Genomic DNA, 17,369 nt, shown 5'->3' with positions numbered 1-17,369 from the left:
AAAAAAAAAAAAAAAAAAAAAACTGATAAGGTTTACAGTTCTCCCTAGGGTGTGGAATGGAGTCTCTAATCAGGATCAAGGAAGGAATTCCAGAAGATAGAGTCAACTTTATCATCTATAGGCTATTCTGCCTACTTCTAAAGCTGTTCCCAGAAGTCACTTACAATCATATCATTTAGGTCAGACTGTCTTCAGAGTGCAAAAGATGGAAGACAGACGAGAACCAGAAATCAGAAATAACTTGATAACTGGAGGCCAAAATTATATTGTATATTAAACTGTATTGTTTCCCCACCTAGTGGTCAGAAATTAATTTATTACATTTTCTGCTACTTTACTCAGGCATTTGAAGAGGAATTGAAATGGGTCAAAGACTATATTTTATAAGTATAATTTATCATTATTAATGTTCAAATCAGCATCATTTAGTATAACACATATCTTAGTGTTTTTTTTATAATTAATTACTTAACATCCTAACTAATTCTTCATATAAAAACAGAACCATTTATGGTTTAGTATTTTGGCACACAGACAAATTACATGGTTATTAATAGTAATGAGACAGGAAAAGTGAGGTAATAAGAAATAATAAATACTGGGAAGTGACTAAGGTTAGAAAAGGAAAGCTTAAACAACTCTTATCCTGAGGTAGTTCATAGTTAGTTTAACGGTTTGGGGCTTTCGTGGTGTTTTGTTGTTGTTTGGTTTTTTCTGTGTATGTGAGGGGCTTTGGCTGTAGATGAGAGGAAAAATCAGCTTTTGCCATGATAGCCTTTTTATTTATTCAAAATTCTCAAAATTTTCTGGACTTGAAACTTGCCATATCTGTTGAATTCCATTGCCAAAGAGTCTTACCTCACTCCATTTGGAAAGCATTGGCTTAAACCATTTTTAGTTTCAAAATACCTCAGGGGTTAAGTATAGGACATGCTCCAGAGAAAGGGCCACAAGATTTGATTCTCGCTAAGAGCAGGTAGAGAACAAAGTTTTATATGTCTTTATTCTTTTTAAAAACAAAAACAAACAAAAATATTTCTGATAATTAAAGCTAAATACATGAATAACCTGGCTTGGTGCCCTTAGCTCAGCAGCTGGGGCACCAGCCACATTCACAGTCAGTCAGGCGGGTTCGAACCCAGCCTGGGCCTGGTAAACAACAATGACAACTGTAACAACAACAAAAATAGCTGGGCATGTGGTGAGCACCTGTAGTCCCAGCTACTGGAGGCTGAGGCAAGAGAATCACTTAAGCCCAAGAGTTTGAGGTTGCCGTGAGCTGTGATGCCACATCACTCTACCAAGGGTGACTTAGGAGACTCTGCTCAAAAACAAAAACAAACCCAAAAAATTCATGAATAACCTACAAAGTATAACAGTCAAAAGCCTTACATTTTTAAACATCAGGAAACAGAGCTCTAAACAGCCTTCTAAGAATGACAGCCACAATATTAAATTAACTTTACTTTTCCTATTTAATTCCACATGCTATAGAATAAAAATGAAAATCCAATGGTGAGAGGCCTTTTTGAGTAGACTTTTACCATAACTGATAAGTTTCTGTTCTTCTCCTTCACCTACTCCCTCTGCTTAGTTTTCTGTGATTGGCTGTGACTGGTTCCATGGTTTTTTCTATGACTTCTCAGTGCCTCTGGAACACTCAGAGCAATTGCTGACAATTTGATCTGGACTTTTTTATGGCTTCCATACCTATTTCTCTTCCTCATCTCTTTTCCTTTTATTCTTCATTCTCACTGCTATTGTCATCACTATTTCACACTTATTTAATATTTTATTGTTATATGTACTATGAATTCAGGCCTATATAAAATAGCATTAAGATTCATAAGCTGTAATGTCAGGTCCACAAATAAATGTGTCCATGCAAACCTTGTCTACAAGCAATAAGTGGTTTAGATAAACATGCAGGCACACACACATGAATGTGCTACACAAATACACTTCATTTTACAAGTATCTGTTATTCATCCAGGTTGTTTTTGGTTTTTTGTTTTGTTTTGTTTTGAGAAGAAAGAAAGAGAAGTGTATTAATTTTCCAGCAAATTAGGAGGTTGTCAGACTCCTCAGGTTAAAGTACCAACATCCTCATCTAAGTGTTTTAAGAAGTGGATTATTTAAGTCCAAGAGTCTTTTCAATTTAACATCCTTTCACAAATGGAAATAATTCACTTTAGTAATAAAGGTTAGTTTAATCTCTTCATATTACTGGGAAATCAGTAATTCACCAAATGAAAAATTAAGGTTTATCTTGACAAGAATGATTCTAACAGCTTTGTAAAAATGACAATCACAATAAATTAGCTAGCAAAGTGACAACCCTTTCTTTAAGGGGTTTATGGCCAGGTAGTGAGAAAAGAGATCTGTAGTACTGAATAATCACTGTGATGGATGGAGAGAAGAATGACATATACAAGCTCCAGTGAGTGGGCTTAAGGAAGTCTAGAACAACTTCATGGAGGAGGGAGAGTTTAAGGAGAGGCTTAAAGAATAGGAGGACCATAAGCAGGGGATGAGGAGAAGGGAAAATTTTTACAGGTTAAACGTGGAGAAACAAGAAACCAGAGAATGTTCAGCGGGTAAGCAAGTTCAGTATTAATAGATCAGGAGAAGATGCTGTGAGAAAAGGCAATAGGAGAAATACAACTATAAAAGTCAGAGCTGCCTAGAAGAACCTTGTATGCCATGGAAAAGGCTATAGAATTTATTCACACAATGTCAATATATTTTGATGTCTAAGATATTTGCATATTTTTAATTAATATTGAATTTATTAACATTCATAATGCAAAGACCTAATTTAAGTACTTAAATTTACATTGTTTAACTTGTTATTCCATTTAGGCATTTAGTAATTTTTATTTATTTATTTTTTTAGAGATAGGGTCTTGCTCTGTTGCCCAGGCTGAAATGCCATGGTACAATCATAGCTCATTGCTGCCTTGAACTCTGGGCTCATGCTAGCTTTTTGCCTCGGTCTCCTCCAAGTATCGAGTAGCTAGGACTACAGGCATGTGCCACCATGCCCAACTAATTTTTTTTTTTTTAATAGAGGCAGGAGTTTACTATGTTTTCTAGGTTGGTCTCAAACTCATAGCTTCAAATAATTCTCCAGCGCTGGCCTCCTAAAGTGCTGGGATTACAGGCATGAGCCACCACACTTGGATACCTAATAATTTTTATTTAAATAAGAATTATCTTCAGCCTCCTTTGATTAATGATTGGAGTACTCAAATGGCTCAGATTAAATTCTTTAAAGTCAAATTTATGAAATTTATATTCTATAAATTTAGTTCTATTTACAAATTTACTCAATTAAATGCGCTCAAATGTTTTACATTACATGTATAAATTTAATATATTGAGTTTCACTTTTAAGCATTAGCAATACCTGACTGAACAAATTTAATGAGCCCACTAAACAAGACCCTTCCAAGAATTTAAATGGCTCTTGTAAATCTATTAAATCAAACCACATCCAATTCTCTTAAATATCCCAATAGCATTTGTAATTGTGTTTTGCTTATTCTTTTTAAGAAGTGTATTTATACTGGGAGGCTGAGGTAAGAGAATCACTTAAGCCCAAGACTTTGAGGTTGCTGTGAGCTGTGACACCGTAGCACTTTATGGAGGGCAACTTAGTGGGACTCTGTCTCAAAAAAAAAAGAAAAAAGAAACTGTATTTATTATTAAAAAACAATTTAAGCATATAAAAAGCAAAGGCAATAGTATTATGAGCCTCCATGATCCTTTCACCAAATTCAACAATTATAAACATAAGCCAATCTTGTTTCACCTTCAACCATTTCCCTCTTACATTATTTTGAAACTAATAACAAACATTATATAATTTTGTCCATAGACACAGAGGGTGTGAAAAAATGTATGCACATTTTAAGAAAGGTAGAAAACTATATCAAAATTGTAATAATCAGTATATGCTGATAACTTTTGTTATCTTGTATATTTCTTACAATTCCAGGAATCAAATATGACTTTAGTATTACAATTTTAATACAGTATTTTCCTTTACTAAAATATGCATGCATTTTTTGGTACCCACCGTATTTTGATTGTTGTCCCTAAAAAATAGACTCTGTCTTAATGTAAAATATCAAGTCGGTGTTCAATTTTCCAATTGTCTCTTAAAGTGTGTTTGTTTTTTTCTTAAGTTTATTTTAATAAGAATCCAAAGCATACACATATTTGTTGGCTTATATGTTTGTCATTCTCTTTTAAACTATAAGTTCACCCTTCTTATCTCTTATTTATTCTCTCCAATGTATATATTAAAGAAGTCAAGTTGTTTGTGCATATTATAGTTACCCATAGTCGAACTTTTGCTGATTGCTTGTCTGTAATATAGCTTATTTGTTCTTCTCTCCTCTGTATTTTCTGTAACTTAGTAGTTGGTGACAGAGGTGGTGGGATAACATTTAGCTTTTTGGTTATTTGATTATGTAAGATTCATTTTTAGGCGATGGTATATTCTTTTATTAGGAACCCATAATGTAGTCTTTTTTTTCTGATTAACATGAGGGTACATACGATTAGGTTACATTGTTTACATTTGTAAGGTAAAATCTGAGTTGTAGTTGAGTCCTTCACCCAGGAGGTGTGCCATATACCCCTACATTTTACCCATTAGGTGGGAACTTACAAAATCCCTTCATACCTTCTCCTTTCCTCTTGAATTTGGTTGTATTTTTCTCTCATGTGAGCCTTGAGATATCAGCTAATCCAGGGAGAATAGCCCACATCACAGGATCCCAAAGCTGCAGAAGCTGGTGTGGGTGTGGAAAGGGGGGAATACTGATGCATTCTTGGTGGTATTGCCAAGTAAGACAGCCTTTTTGGAAAGAAGTACAGAGAATTCTCAGAATGTACTCCTGACTCTCCTTTTATGATATAAGCAGCCACTGACCCAAGATCTCAATACCCAAGATCCTTACTTTTTATCTAAACATTAAAAAGTCTAAACCACAAATTTTAAATTTATGTGACAAATCGAACAAAATATTTGCTAATGTCACAGATTTCTTAAATATTACACATACTTAAAATAGTAAACATACACATATTGTCCCAGTTATTATAAAGCTTATTTCACAAAGTTTTGTTTTTTGTTTTTTGTTTTTTTTACCATGAGTTTGACTTACTCCATCAGTTCTGTATTTAATTCCAAGGACAAAAAAGACTCACTAAGGGCAATAAGTATCTTGTCATGACCAATTTAATGAGTTGATCAACTGCTTTTTATAGTTACCTAAATAGAAAACTAAGGATGTGTAAGTTAAATTTTTTATTTTTAATATTTTTGAAAAGTGAGTTTATTAGATTTATAATTGCTCACTAACCATGTTTACTATCTCAGGTAGAGAGTAAGACTCATACGTCCATGGCAGTTCTTTCTGAGCCACAAATGTATCCACTGAACCTTTTTTATCATCTTTGTAATGAGATGTTTCTAGCACATATTCTTCTTGTGAAGTTGCTTTTGCAACTGGCATCTCTTGGCTTCAAGTAACTCACTAATTTTTTAAGTGGTTTAGGTATTGCACCTGAGAGTGATATAATTATATTTTTGACAAATTTTGAGAAGGCGTTATCAGGGTGGGGAAGAGGAATCGAAATTCTGATTACTAGAAGATGGGCCAGATGACTACAGCCAGAGTCTACTTGAGCGATAAGAGAGCTCTCTTGTCCAGCAGGGGAGAGGGGAGAGATGGGAGAGAGAATTGAATTGCAGGAGACATTAAATATGGAGAGCTGACAAAACTTGATTAATTTGATGTGGGGCTGAAGAAGAATGAGAAATCAAGGATGATCTGAAGTTTGGGTGGATATGTGAATTGTAGTACCGTTCACCAAGATAAGAAACCTAGTAGGGAACGCAGGTTTAGGCTGAGGTGGACAGGGGAAAATTCGGTTTCTAAGAAATTGATACTGAACTGTCTGTAGGACATCCAAGTAAAAATGTGTTTCTGCATGTATATTGTGTATACATACATATAGTGTGTGTGTATATATATATAGAGAGAGAGAGAAAGAGAGTGTGTGTGTGTGTAGTGTATATATACTTTCAGATATATACAAGGTCAGACAATGAAGCTTGTGAACTCATTCTAGAAAAAGTGCAACAAGCATCATTGCTGAATCGCTATGGTCACCTCCCAAGTACTCCCCTTGGGAAGCTATGCACTGATGCCAGTGCGTAGACCACCCTTCAAAGCAATTTTGGAATTCTTTTTCTGAAATGGCTATTATAGCTATCTTTGTAGGGCACAAAAAATATGCAACAGCAGTAATTAATGCCACACAAACACAGCTGCGACACTGATATACCAAGGTTATGAAACCTTACTGAGGTGTTTGTACAGTGAGCTCATGGTGGCAAGTTCAAGAACTTAATTGTCAGAATACAGTTCTGATGGTCATTCTAGAGAAAGAATTCCAAAATTGCTTTGAAGGATGACCCAGGTGCAGGTATTGCTGCATAGTTTCCCAAGGGAAGTACTTGCAAGATAACCATAGTGATATTCAGCAATGAGGTATGGAGTGCTATTTGTAGGACGAGTACACAAACTTCATTGTCAAACCTCATAGATATAGATACACACATGAATGCACGCACGCACACACACACACACACACACACACACACACACATATATGAAATTCAGAAGAGTGGCCTGGGCTAGAGATTTCCACATGGAAGTCACCAACCTTAAAATAATATGTGAAGCTACAGGGGTATATAAAACCATTTTGGGACAACTGTGAAATGGTAAAAAAGAATAAAGTGAGGACTAGAACACAAAGGAACATCATCATTGAAAGAGGAAGTCAAAAGAAAACAAACCCACCAAGGAAATTGTGGGATAGTAGCCGGAGAGACAAGAAGTAGACCAGAAGATGTTTTGTCAAGGGCCACAAAACAGCAAAATAAGGTGCAGACTGGGAGGGGTCTGGTGGATTTGGTGGCTAACATGTTTAAAAATAGTTTCAGTGAAGAAGTGGCAATAGAAGATTGTAGTCGGTGAAGAAGTGAGTGGAAGGAGAGGAAGGAGCGTCAGTGTAGACAGCTTTTCCTAGCTTGGCCAGATAAAGGAGGACAATTTGGTGGTCACGTGGGGGATACCAGGGGTAAAGAGAAGCATTTGTTGCTTATAGATGAGAGTAACTTGGACTGAGGGAGAAGTCAAAGAATGAGATATTTAGGGATGGAAAGGGAAAAAAATAAGAGAAATATAAATATGATGACATGTAGACCAAAGAGGATAATTGATGGAATAAAATTACCAAGAATTCAGATAGAATAAATCCTGAACACAGGTGGAAAAAAGAACTTCAGAAAATAAGGACAGGTGCAATTACAGCTATGTTCATGGGCTAAGGGAACGGATTTTCTTAAGAGAATTTGCATCCACTGCTCTTTTATCAGTGAAATAAGAAATAAGGTCATCTGATTATAGGTGAGAGGAAAGAAATAGCAGATTTGAGGAAAGCAATGAAAAATTTTGATAGGTACTAAGAAGGATGCTGCAATAGAAGACTGACCAGAAAAAAAGTAATAAGGTAGTACAATAGTATTGAAGGGGGTTCAGGTTGAATACCAATTATTTGTATGTCTAGAGTCAGTAAAACTGGTAGTTTTCTCCAGCTATGCTAATCAGCCTGAGAATGGGAATAGAAAATTCAGATGGGTACGTAAATCATTGGGGATTAGTGGGGCCCAGGTATTGACTACTCTGTTAAGAGCTGTTGGAATGAAGCACCTCGGAGTCCAAGCCACAAAGTGATGAAAGTAAAGCCAGGGGGAAACCGTCTGGAAAGAGGAAGGAGTAGGGACTGGAAATAATTCTCTTTGGTATAAATAACAGAGAGCCAATCAAATGAAGGAATGAAGCATTGATTTACTGCCAATGTAGTGGAAAACATATTACTTTACTTTTAGCCAAGGGTTAATTGTATGTGTCCACTATGAATGGACGTGGCTGTCCTCAAGTTTCCCAAGTCTCTATTTTTTGCCACAGCAGCAGCATAAATTTACACTAGTGATATTTGAAGTTCGTAGGCATAAGCTTATACTAGTGATATCTGAAGTTTTCAGTCCAAGCAAATATTAAAGAGAAAAGAAAAATTGAAAAAGAATCTTTTTCTCTCTTTCATTATAAGGTGAGAATCTGCTTGTTCTAATTTCACTTTTTTCTTTCTTGTTTTCAGAAGCCCTGTAAATGAAGAAAATCAGGATGGTGTAATGCACGCTGATGGTAAAGAGCAAAAAGATATTTTGTTTATTCGTTACCGCAGGCACAAAAGTATGAGTTGATCATTCTTAGGCTTGTGGAAGGGTCATTATCATCACTGGTTCATGCAAGACCCTCTCTTGTGTTATTTATCTGTGTATTCCCTTTTATCACCACTTATTTTCTTCTTCTCCCTTACCATAGACAAATATTATAATTTATTTAATATATATATGTGTGTGCATATTCTTTGCATATCGTGGAATACATGCATATACTTAATTTGCATAAGCAGTAGGCTATAGGTTACTCTGGAGTTTTTTAGTATTGCATTTATCAGCATACTGTGGCCATCCATATCCCTAGGTGTGCATTTACTCTGTTGTTAACGACTGCGTAGTACTCCATGGTATGCATTTGTATGTTATTTGTCTCTGCCTCACTGGCACCACTAATAATTCTGCAGTGCACTTTATTGCACTTCTCTCCCTGTGGGCCTCTCAGAGACTTTCTTTAAGATCCAGCAGTGAAATGGCTGGGTTTGTGTTTGCTTATGCTGACTGGGCATGCTAGGGGCCTCTCCAGAAGAGATGCACCTGTCTGCACTCTTATCAATAAGGCACAAAGGTCCCATCATGTCTCCAGCATATTGCATTATTCAGCTTTCCCCTTTTTCCTATATATATAAAATTATATCTCCGTTTAATGTTTATATCTTTACTTACTCTTGAGTTTGAGCACTCCATGTGTTCATTAGTCTTTGTGGTTTCTTTTTCTATAAGTTGCTGGTTTTTATCTTTTGACCATTCTTTTTCTTGGGGTTCATATCTTTTTCTGGCTGACTTACAGGAATTCCTTTTTATTCCACATATAAACCCCATGTCAGTTGCAAATATTGCAAACATCTTCTCCCATTCTGTCCATGGTCTATGAACTTAGACCACGCTATTCTTCATTAAACATAAGTAAATTTTAATACAATCAATTCACTAATGTTTTTCTTTATAATTTATGCTTTCTAAGTTTTTTAAAAGTTCTTATGAAATAAAAGTGCCTGATGTTTTATTTCTGTGAACTTTGTCATTTGAATGTATTGTATTTAGGTCTTTGATCTCTTTGCAGTTGGTAGAAGTCCAGATTTTTTGCCTATGCATGGAGCCAGTTTTCTCTAAATAATCCATCCTCTTCTCACTAAATTATGGTGCCACCTTTACACTATATCACTCTGTATGTGTGTATATGTGTGTGTATGAGTGTGTTTATATGTGTATTCTATGAATGTATACATGTAAGTTTGTGTGTGTCACTGAACTCTCTGCTCGATTCCATGGGTCTGTTGGTCTGTTCTTAAACCAACACATTATTTTTATTATTATTGCTCTTCATATTACATTATTGCCCTTAATATTAGGCTATGTGTTGATATCTAGTAATTAGTTGATATTACACTAAACGGAGCACTATAATTTTTTTTAAAAATCCAAATAACTTCATTTTTTTAATACCTGAAAGCATATCCTTGGAAACAACTAGCTGTGACTTTTTTTTTTTGGAGACAGATTCTCACTATTTCACCCTCAGTAGAGTGCTGTGGCATCATAGCTCACAGCAACCTCAGATTCTTGGGCTTAAGCGATTTTCTTGCCTCAGTCTTCCAGGTAACTGGGACTACAGGCACCTGCCACAATGCCCAGCTATTTTTTGTTGCAGTTCTCTTTGTTGTTTAACAGGCCTGGGCCAGGTTCGAACCCGCCAGCCCTGGTATATGTGTCCAGCACCCTAACCTCTGAGCTACAGGTGCCAAGCCCTAACTGTGACTTTTTAGTAACTGGGGGTTTGATAATTGCTCATTCTACATAAACTCATAGAACCAAATAGACATGCCTTTTATAAAGGGACTAAATAGTGTCTTATTTATTTTTTGACTTTTGCATTATTTTATGAAAGTCAATGAAATGATTTTATGATTAAATTACAAGTATCAAAAAAGCCATAAGAAAGATCTAAAGCTCATATTCTTCTACATCTTTGATAAGCATGAATTCTGTTAGATTATGAACTTTTATGAGTATTGTTATATTATGTCTGATAATCCTATGTTAAGATGCTTCCTTATTAAAATGTATTAATGTTTATTCTTTTTAAAAATTTTTTAGGTACTGGAAATCTAGACGAGGTCAGATTTGTTTCATTTCTTATTATGTTGCTATAATTAGAATATTTAACAATTATTGTGATTCACTTCCTATTACTATAAACCAAAATTCTCATGAGTAATGGTGATATTCTTCCATTTATAATCTTATTTCATCAAAAATGCTTGCGATATTACACACAGATTGTTATACTGACTCATTGTTATGTTGTAGTGATGAATATAATCTTAAGTCTAGCTACATTTCTGAATTATATAGCAAGATAAAAAAGGAAACCTTTTTGTGTTTGCTTTCCCAGTCTATTTCCAAAGAGGAAAAAAAAACACGTTTGCAACAAGCCAAACTTACATATTTTTATAGTACCTACACTTAAAAATGTGTTTTAATTAGTATTTGATTAATATGATATGTGTATGGTAATGTTTTTTAATAATCAAAATTAATTGTTATCAATATTTTTCTTGACAGGAACAAGAAAGTGAAGGAGAAACATACGAAGACATGTATGAATTGCATTTTACCATGATATTTTTCTTCTACAACAAATATAATGTTTTGTATGAGGGCGAGTGGGTGTACCATCACCACGAGGGAAGCTTTATGTGTTCAAACACTTGGCATAGTTTTCTAAGGATTCTACAAAGGACTCTGTTAACAAGCTGGTGTGTGAGAGGCCCGAGATCTGCAGCCTCGGAGATAAACCAGGGGCAGGGACGCAGAAACAGGAATCTGCACTCCTTGTTCTCAGTGTGTCTTTGACAGATGAATTTGCCTGGGTGGCGGTTCACCCACAGGGGTGCTATGAGAAATAATTTAGCACAGCACCCAGATGCCAAAGTTTTAGCTTGTTAAAGTGGAAAGATGTTAAAAATAGCTCCGAGATGGTTTTCTAGGTAGCCCGGGACCAAGGAATTTCTTGAAAAGTAGGTGAAAGTGGAAATGAATATGTTACCTTCTTTTATCTGGCGGTGCTCTCAGATGTCTTGATTTCCTCTACCTGGTATTTATTCAACTAGTTCTAACTGAAGTTTCTGTTTGCATGCACGTGACAGAGAAAGAGAGAGAGAAATGAATTCTATTCATACCAAAGTTCAGTGGGAATGAGCCCTTATAAACAGTGCCTTCCTCTGGCTGGCACCGTTGTCAGGGGCAGCAGAGACTTTAGAAGGTATCCTCAACTGTGTGCCTCCTACTGGATTTAGACACAATCTCACAGAGCCGGGATTTTCACAACCTTTGGCTTTTTACCTTCCTCCGTAATGTCAGATACTGTCTTCTGTTAAGGGTGGAAACCTCTCCGAGGAGGGAGCCCTGATGCACCAAAGGCCTTTGATGCAGAAAGTTATCTATTGATTTTTATTCACAGAGAAGCATCCAAAGAACGAGAGAAGAAGAGAGAAAAAGAGGAAAAGAAGAGATTGGAGTTGGAGAAAAAGGAACAGAAAGAGAAAGAAAAGAAAGAACAAGAAATAAAGAAGAAATTTAAAGTAAGGGCTTTAGCATTGCATCTTTTTCTAAGTTTTCTAAAGAGGGGCACCATTCATAAAACCTTACATAGTTGGAGAATCACGTGATTATTATTTCTAAACAAGAACTAGCTTCATGACAATACTTTTTATCCAATATGCTGTCTTATCTTTGTACTATAACAATGTAACATGATAAAATTCAAAGAATATATGGTACTTATTGTATGGTGGGCACCGCGGAAATTGTATGTGGATTGAGGGAATGAATACTCCCTACTCAAATCCATCTTGGCTCTTCCCATAACGTGTTTCATGTCAGACTATGAACTTGGATGCATAGATATCAGATGTGGCATGAAACAGTGGGGCAAGGGACACAAGTGTTTGCTGGATAAACCAGATCTGTCTCCGAAGAAGATTTCTATGAGCTACTCTAATTACTGGTTTCTGGACCAGACCTGCATTTTTACCTTTATTTTAAATCTGTATACATCCTGTTACCTGCTGCTTCTCAGTCTTCTTTGTCTATCCGGATTTCTGAGCACTCTTCTTTGATCTCAGGTCATTCTTTGACCAGGAAATGCCACACTTGCAGGCTGTGTTCTCTTGGCTACCATCTTGGATGACATGGCTCATCTGGTATAGGTCTAGCATGTCGGACACACTTAGAGTGATTGCTGGAGTTATAATGCCATTCTTAACTGGAAAAAGGATTCACATCATGGTTCCTTTAAAAATTTATTCCTCCGAAGAATTTAATATCTGGTTTGAATTATAAAAATTTGATATATATATATAACTTCCCAGCATGTTTATTGTATTAAAGCAAAGGTTCACCAGCATGGTAGGGAAAACATGCACCATAGAGTCAGTCAGACCGATGTGGATTCAAATTCCATCTGCAAATACCAGTTACATATGATACAGGGCCTGTTACTTAACTTCTCTAAGCCTCAGATCTTAATCTTTAAAGTGGAATAAATGATACCTCTTCAGAAAGTTTGTTGTAGAATTAAACAAAATAATACACAGAAGGCACCGTATCCATTATACATTTGTGTTAAATTTTGAAACAGCTCACTATACACAAGCAAGATTATGATTATGGCATGAATATCAAAACATTGTACTCACACAGAATGCATCTCTACCAATGTCTGTATTTCTCAAGGAAAAAATTAATTTCTTAAATGAAACTCCATATAATACATTTTTCAGGAAGAGACTGTTTATAGTCTTGAAGGAATTATATGAGGTATTTCCGTACTTTTTTGAGAAATCAGTTTTACATTATTTCCCTCATTTACTCAACTAATATTTTTAGTAAGAAAAAAATAGGGTTTAGAAATTATGCTACCAAATAAGAATGCAAAAGTGTGTCAAGGCTAGCACTTCACGAGCTATATTCCTCCCAGGTGATGGTACTCGGTTAAAAAAAATGGAATGAATATGAGAACTGAGACCCATTAATATCATGGCAGATCATAATTTAAGGTGTTTTCATTTTTCTTAATGGTGCATAATTAATGATACATGTTTACAGTTCATGGCATCACAAATTCAATATAATAAAATAGAGCTCCTTCAAATGTCACAATGCATATTTACATATCAAAAGATCCAAGAAATTCTGTTGACACCATATGAATTTGGGATTAAGAAATTAAGAGTTTGGGTTTCACGATCTAAATTAGAGCATTACTCAGCTGTCAAGAAATCACCATACTATTCAGGATATTAATTTTAAAACCTCCCATAACATTTGTTTGCTATTTGTTGATTTACGAAGTTATTTCGGAAATGTTACCTTGTTTATAGCAGGTAACGTCTAATCCACGTTTATAAACAGGCAGGTATAAAAAAAAAGAAGAAGAAAAGAATGCTTTGCCCACAAGAACAACCACTACCTACCTTTCTCTTCAGTGTTCTAGGCCTGCAGTAAACCATCAGAATAACTACACATGAAAAGTGGGGGGGAAATCAGACAAAACAGATGATAAGCTTCCCCATAAAACACAAAGCATTCAGCGCAGAATGTTGTACCTAGGTGCTATGCAGTTACTGGGCTGCCATTGCGGAGTCCCTAAGATCAACATATCCCTACCCTATATGCCCAAGCACATATTTACCTACTCTTTGAGAACCCTCCTTGGCCTCTCGGATTTTTCCCTAAACCCTCCTATAAGAAAAGCGTTCACCCAAAATGACATTCACCCTCTACTTGTAGTTCAAATGTGTAACTGGTGGATAGAGATAGGTTAGCAAGTTGTAGACTTACTGTCTCTCAAATTGCATTCCTTGAAGATGTTTTGAATAATAAGGAAACCTGTTGTGCGTTTTTTTTGTTTTTTTGTTTTTTTTTTTACTCCTTGCAGCTAACAGGCCCTATTCAAGTCATCCACCAAGCAAAAGCTTGCTGTGATGTCAAAGGAGGAAAGAACGAACTGAGCTTTAAGCAAGGAGAGCAAATTGAAATAATCCGCATCACAGACAACCCTGAAGGAAAATGGTTGGGCAGAACAGCAAAGGGGTCATGTGAGTGAAAATGTCCCTGTGACTTCAAAGTGTTTTCTTTTTGAAGCAATATTCAATACACAAATTCTCCAGAACTACTCCTAGGCATCAAGTTAGGAGAGTGTGACAGGGTGGACAAAGGTAGGACAATTTCTAATGGCAGCTGTAAGTTCTATCATCATGTTATCTGTGATATCTTTTTAGTGTGGAACAATGTCAAGTTTTATGTTATTCCAGAGAAGAACCAAGGGTACTGTGTTCTTCAATGATGTTAAAAGGAAAAAAATGATTCGTGTAAATTCCCTTACAATCTTTAAAACAGACTCTTAAGCTTGCGTTAAACCACAACAAGGTAAGACTTTGATAGAGTATAAAGCAGAATTGCGAGCAAATAGATGAAGGAAAATTTTAAACAGCAAATGTGCAATGGATATTTTATTCATGCTTTAAAAATTTTAGGGGTATGATCATAAATTGCTCCTTTTTTTGCTAGATGGCTATATTAAAACAACTGCCGTAGAGATCGACTACTATTCTTTGAAACGGAAACAAACCACACTCGGTGCTCTCTCAATACCTACCGAAGATGACCAGGAAGTGTACGATGATGTCGCAGAACAGGACAACGTTAGCAGGTGTGTGCAAATATGTATTGTCGAGCAGCCCAGTCCCTTGTCAGAGACAATGAATTTTAAATCCTAAAAGTTAAAATTTTAATTTCACCTTTCATGTCTCTATCACTAAACACCTACTTACAATAACCTCAGGATGGGTGAGAGGTCATCTAAAACTCCACGGTCTTTTGTTTTAGTCTTTTATTTTATTTTGATTATCCGTATCAAATACTACTTGAGATATAATGGCCCATTTCCCAAATCTTATCAAATCTGTTGTCATTTCAAAACATGGTTTTATAATATTCACTATTCATCTTAGGGATCATCCTAATATAAATATGATTTGGCAAAATGGAAAGCATAAAATGTGAAATTTAACCCCTTTTGAACTCTCAAATCTGTGAGTCCAGATGTATTTGTTGTTAGTATTCGAAAATATGACAGAAAAAAGAACATTTTTATTATGACTCCAGTTTTCTCTTTAAAGGTAAAAAAAGATAGAGGTTGTGTCCAATCTTATTTTCTTCAAAATATGTTGCAATAACTAGTGTGAATAAATACATAAATATAATAAAAGTGAAAAAATAAAAATTCAATACCCTATGATTTCTGGGTGTCAGTTAAGGTGCCAACTTTTCATAGCCCATTTATTCCACTAACTTAAAGTGGCCTTCTCTCCAAGAAGTATGGAAATGCCTTCCCGGCCCAGAAGGACAGAATACAATGTCTGTTCTGCAGGAGCAAGAGGGAATATTTGCCATCTTCTCCCTTGTACCTCTCCTTCCTACTTTTCCTTCTCAGCCATTCATTCTCTCTCCATCCCGTCCCTTCCCTTTGTCCCAGCTCTGATCATCCTTCGTCCTTTCTTCTTCATACTTTTCCATTCCTTTCTCTTTTCATTCTTTCTTTCCTCTAATATCTCCCTTTCCTGTTACAGCCATAGTTCAGAATCCTCATTGTTCTATCCCCACTTTATGAAGTTAGGAAACCTCCATTGTGATGCTCACCAAAAACATGACTTGTGCTAGATCTTCACCTGGGTAAAACTGTGTCTGCCTTCCTCATAATTCAAACTTCAGCGATAAAGGTTTAATTGTCAATCACTAAAAAACACCAAATTAGGCTCAGTGCCCATAGCACATTGGTTATAGCACCAGCCGTATACACCAAGGCTGGGGGTTTGAACCCCACCCAAGCCAGCTTTACAACGACAACTGCAACAAAAAATAGCCGGGCTTTGTGGCAGGTGCCTGTAGTATTAGCTACTTGGGAGGCTGAGGCAAGAGAATCACTTAAGCCAAAGTGTTTGAGGTTGCTGTGAGTTGTGATGCTGTGGCACTCTACCGAGGGCGACACTGAAACTCTGTCTCAAAAAAAAAGAAGAAAGAAAGATAAAAACCCACCAAATCCATAATATATGCATAAAACGTATGAAGAATTAAATTTTCCTCCTATAATCTTTTGCCTTCTGTCATTGATCAAACTTATTATGCTGCTTTCTGGCAGTTTTCTCTCTCTAAGATGAATTATAGCCTGCTATGCCTTCTTACCATGTTAGGATCATAAATTATGCAACATATGTCAAAACACGATCCATGCACTAGAATTTCCAGATCATAAATTGACATTAATAATAAGAACCACATTTAACCTGGTTTGAGAGTCAGCAAATGCCAGTTTGGGGGTCACATGAAGTTCCAAATGATCGTATTCTATAATTAGCAGAATTTTCTGGGCACAGGTATGTCGGGAATACACATATTATCAGTGTAGACACTTCATGTTTCTCTTAAGTACATTTTCTTCATTTTGTAGTTAAACAATGCCAGCTACGTTAGTAAACAAATATCTATACCTATGCACATACTCAGAAAAAAATAACAAATCCACAAAAAAGAAATGATGTTCTTAAAATGAAGCATTATTTAACCATATCTGGTGACTAGTTCCCCAAACTAACATTATTAGCTTTTTCCATTTTATTGAATCCATACATACCACAATTCTAGAAACGTGCTCTAGTTAGTAAACATGTAGCAGAAAAATAATCTTATATTTAATGAAAGAAATGAGGCTGGAAGAAGTGTTTTATGTAGTTTTACTGCTCAGTATCTTAAACATGTATAAGCACCCAATATTTACTAGCCAGCCTCTCTCTCTCTCTCAATACTTAATAAGAAGCTTAATAAGAAGAAATATATATGGTCCCCAATATTTACTAACCAGTCTCCCTCTTTCAATACTTCATAAGAAGCTTAATAAGAAGTACATATAGCACCCAATATTTCCTAGCCTCTGTCTCTCTGTGCATATTAAGGAAGAAGCCATTGCTATACATGTTTTATT

At 35.8% G+C, this 17,369-nt stretch overlaps 1 protein-coding gene across 1 annotated transcript in view; it reads left to right on the top strand.

The window, feature by feature from the left end:
* FYB1 (FYN binding protein 1) overlaps positions 1–17,369 on the top strand; it is a 143,068-nt gene that overhangs the window by 102,526 nt on the left and 23,173 nt on the right. Inside the window, exons 4-9 of the mRNA XM_023515014.1 lie at positions 8,245–8,291; positions 10,424–10,443; positions 10,892–10,926; positions 11,790–11,910; positions 14,268–14,427; positions 14,900–15,041. Of these exons, the coding sequence (XP_023370782.1) occupies positions 8,245–8,291; positions 10,424–10,443; positions 10,892–10,926; positions 11,790–11,910; positions 14,268–14,427; positions 14,900–15,041 (525 nt within the window). The remainder of the gene's footprint in view (positions 1–8,244; positions 8,292–10,423; positions 10,444–10,891; positions 10,927–11,789; positions 11,911–14,267; positions 14,428–14,899; positions 15,042–17,369) is intronic.

The sequence above is a fragment of the Otolemur garnettii genome, unplaced genomic scaffold (assembly GCF_000181295.1).
Source record: "Otolemur garnettii isolate 467f Iridium unplaced genomic scaffold, OtoGar3 scaffold00063, whole genome shotgun sequence".
NCBI classification, from domain to species: domain Eukaryota; kingdom Metazoa; phylum Chordata; class Mammalia; order Primates; family Galagidae; genus Otolemur; species Otolemur garnettii.
The sequence above is the reverse complement of the archived record's forward strand: the minus strand, read 5'-3'. Positions and strand labels throughout refer to the sequence as shown.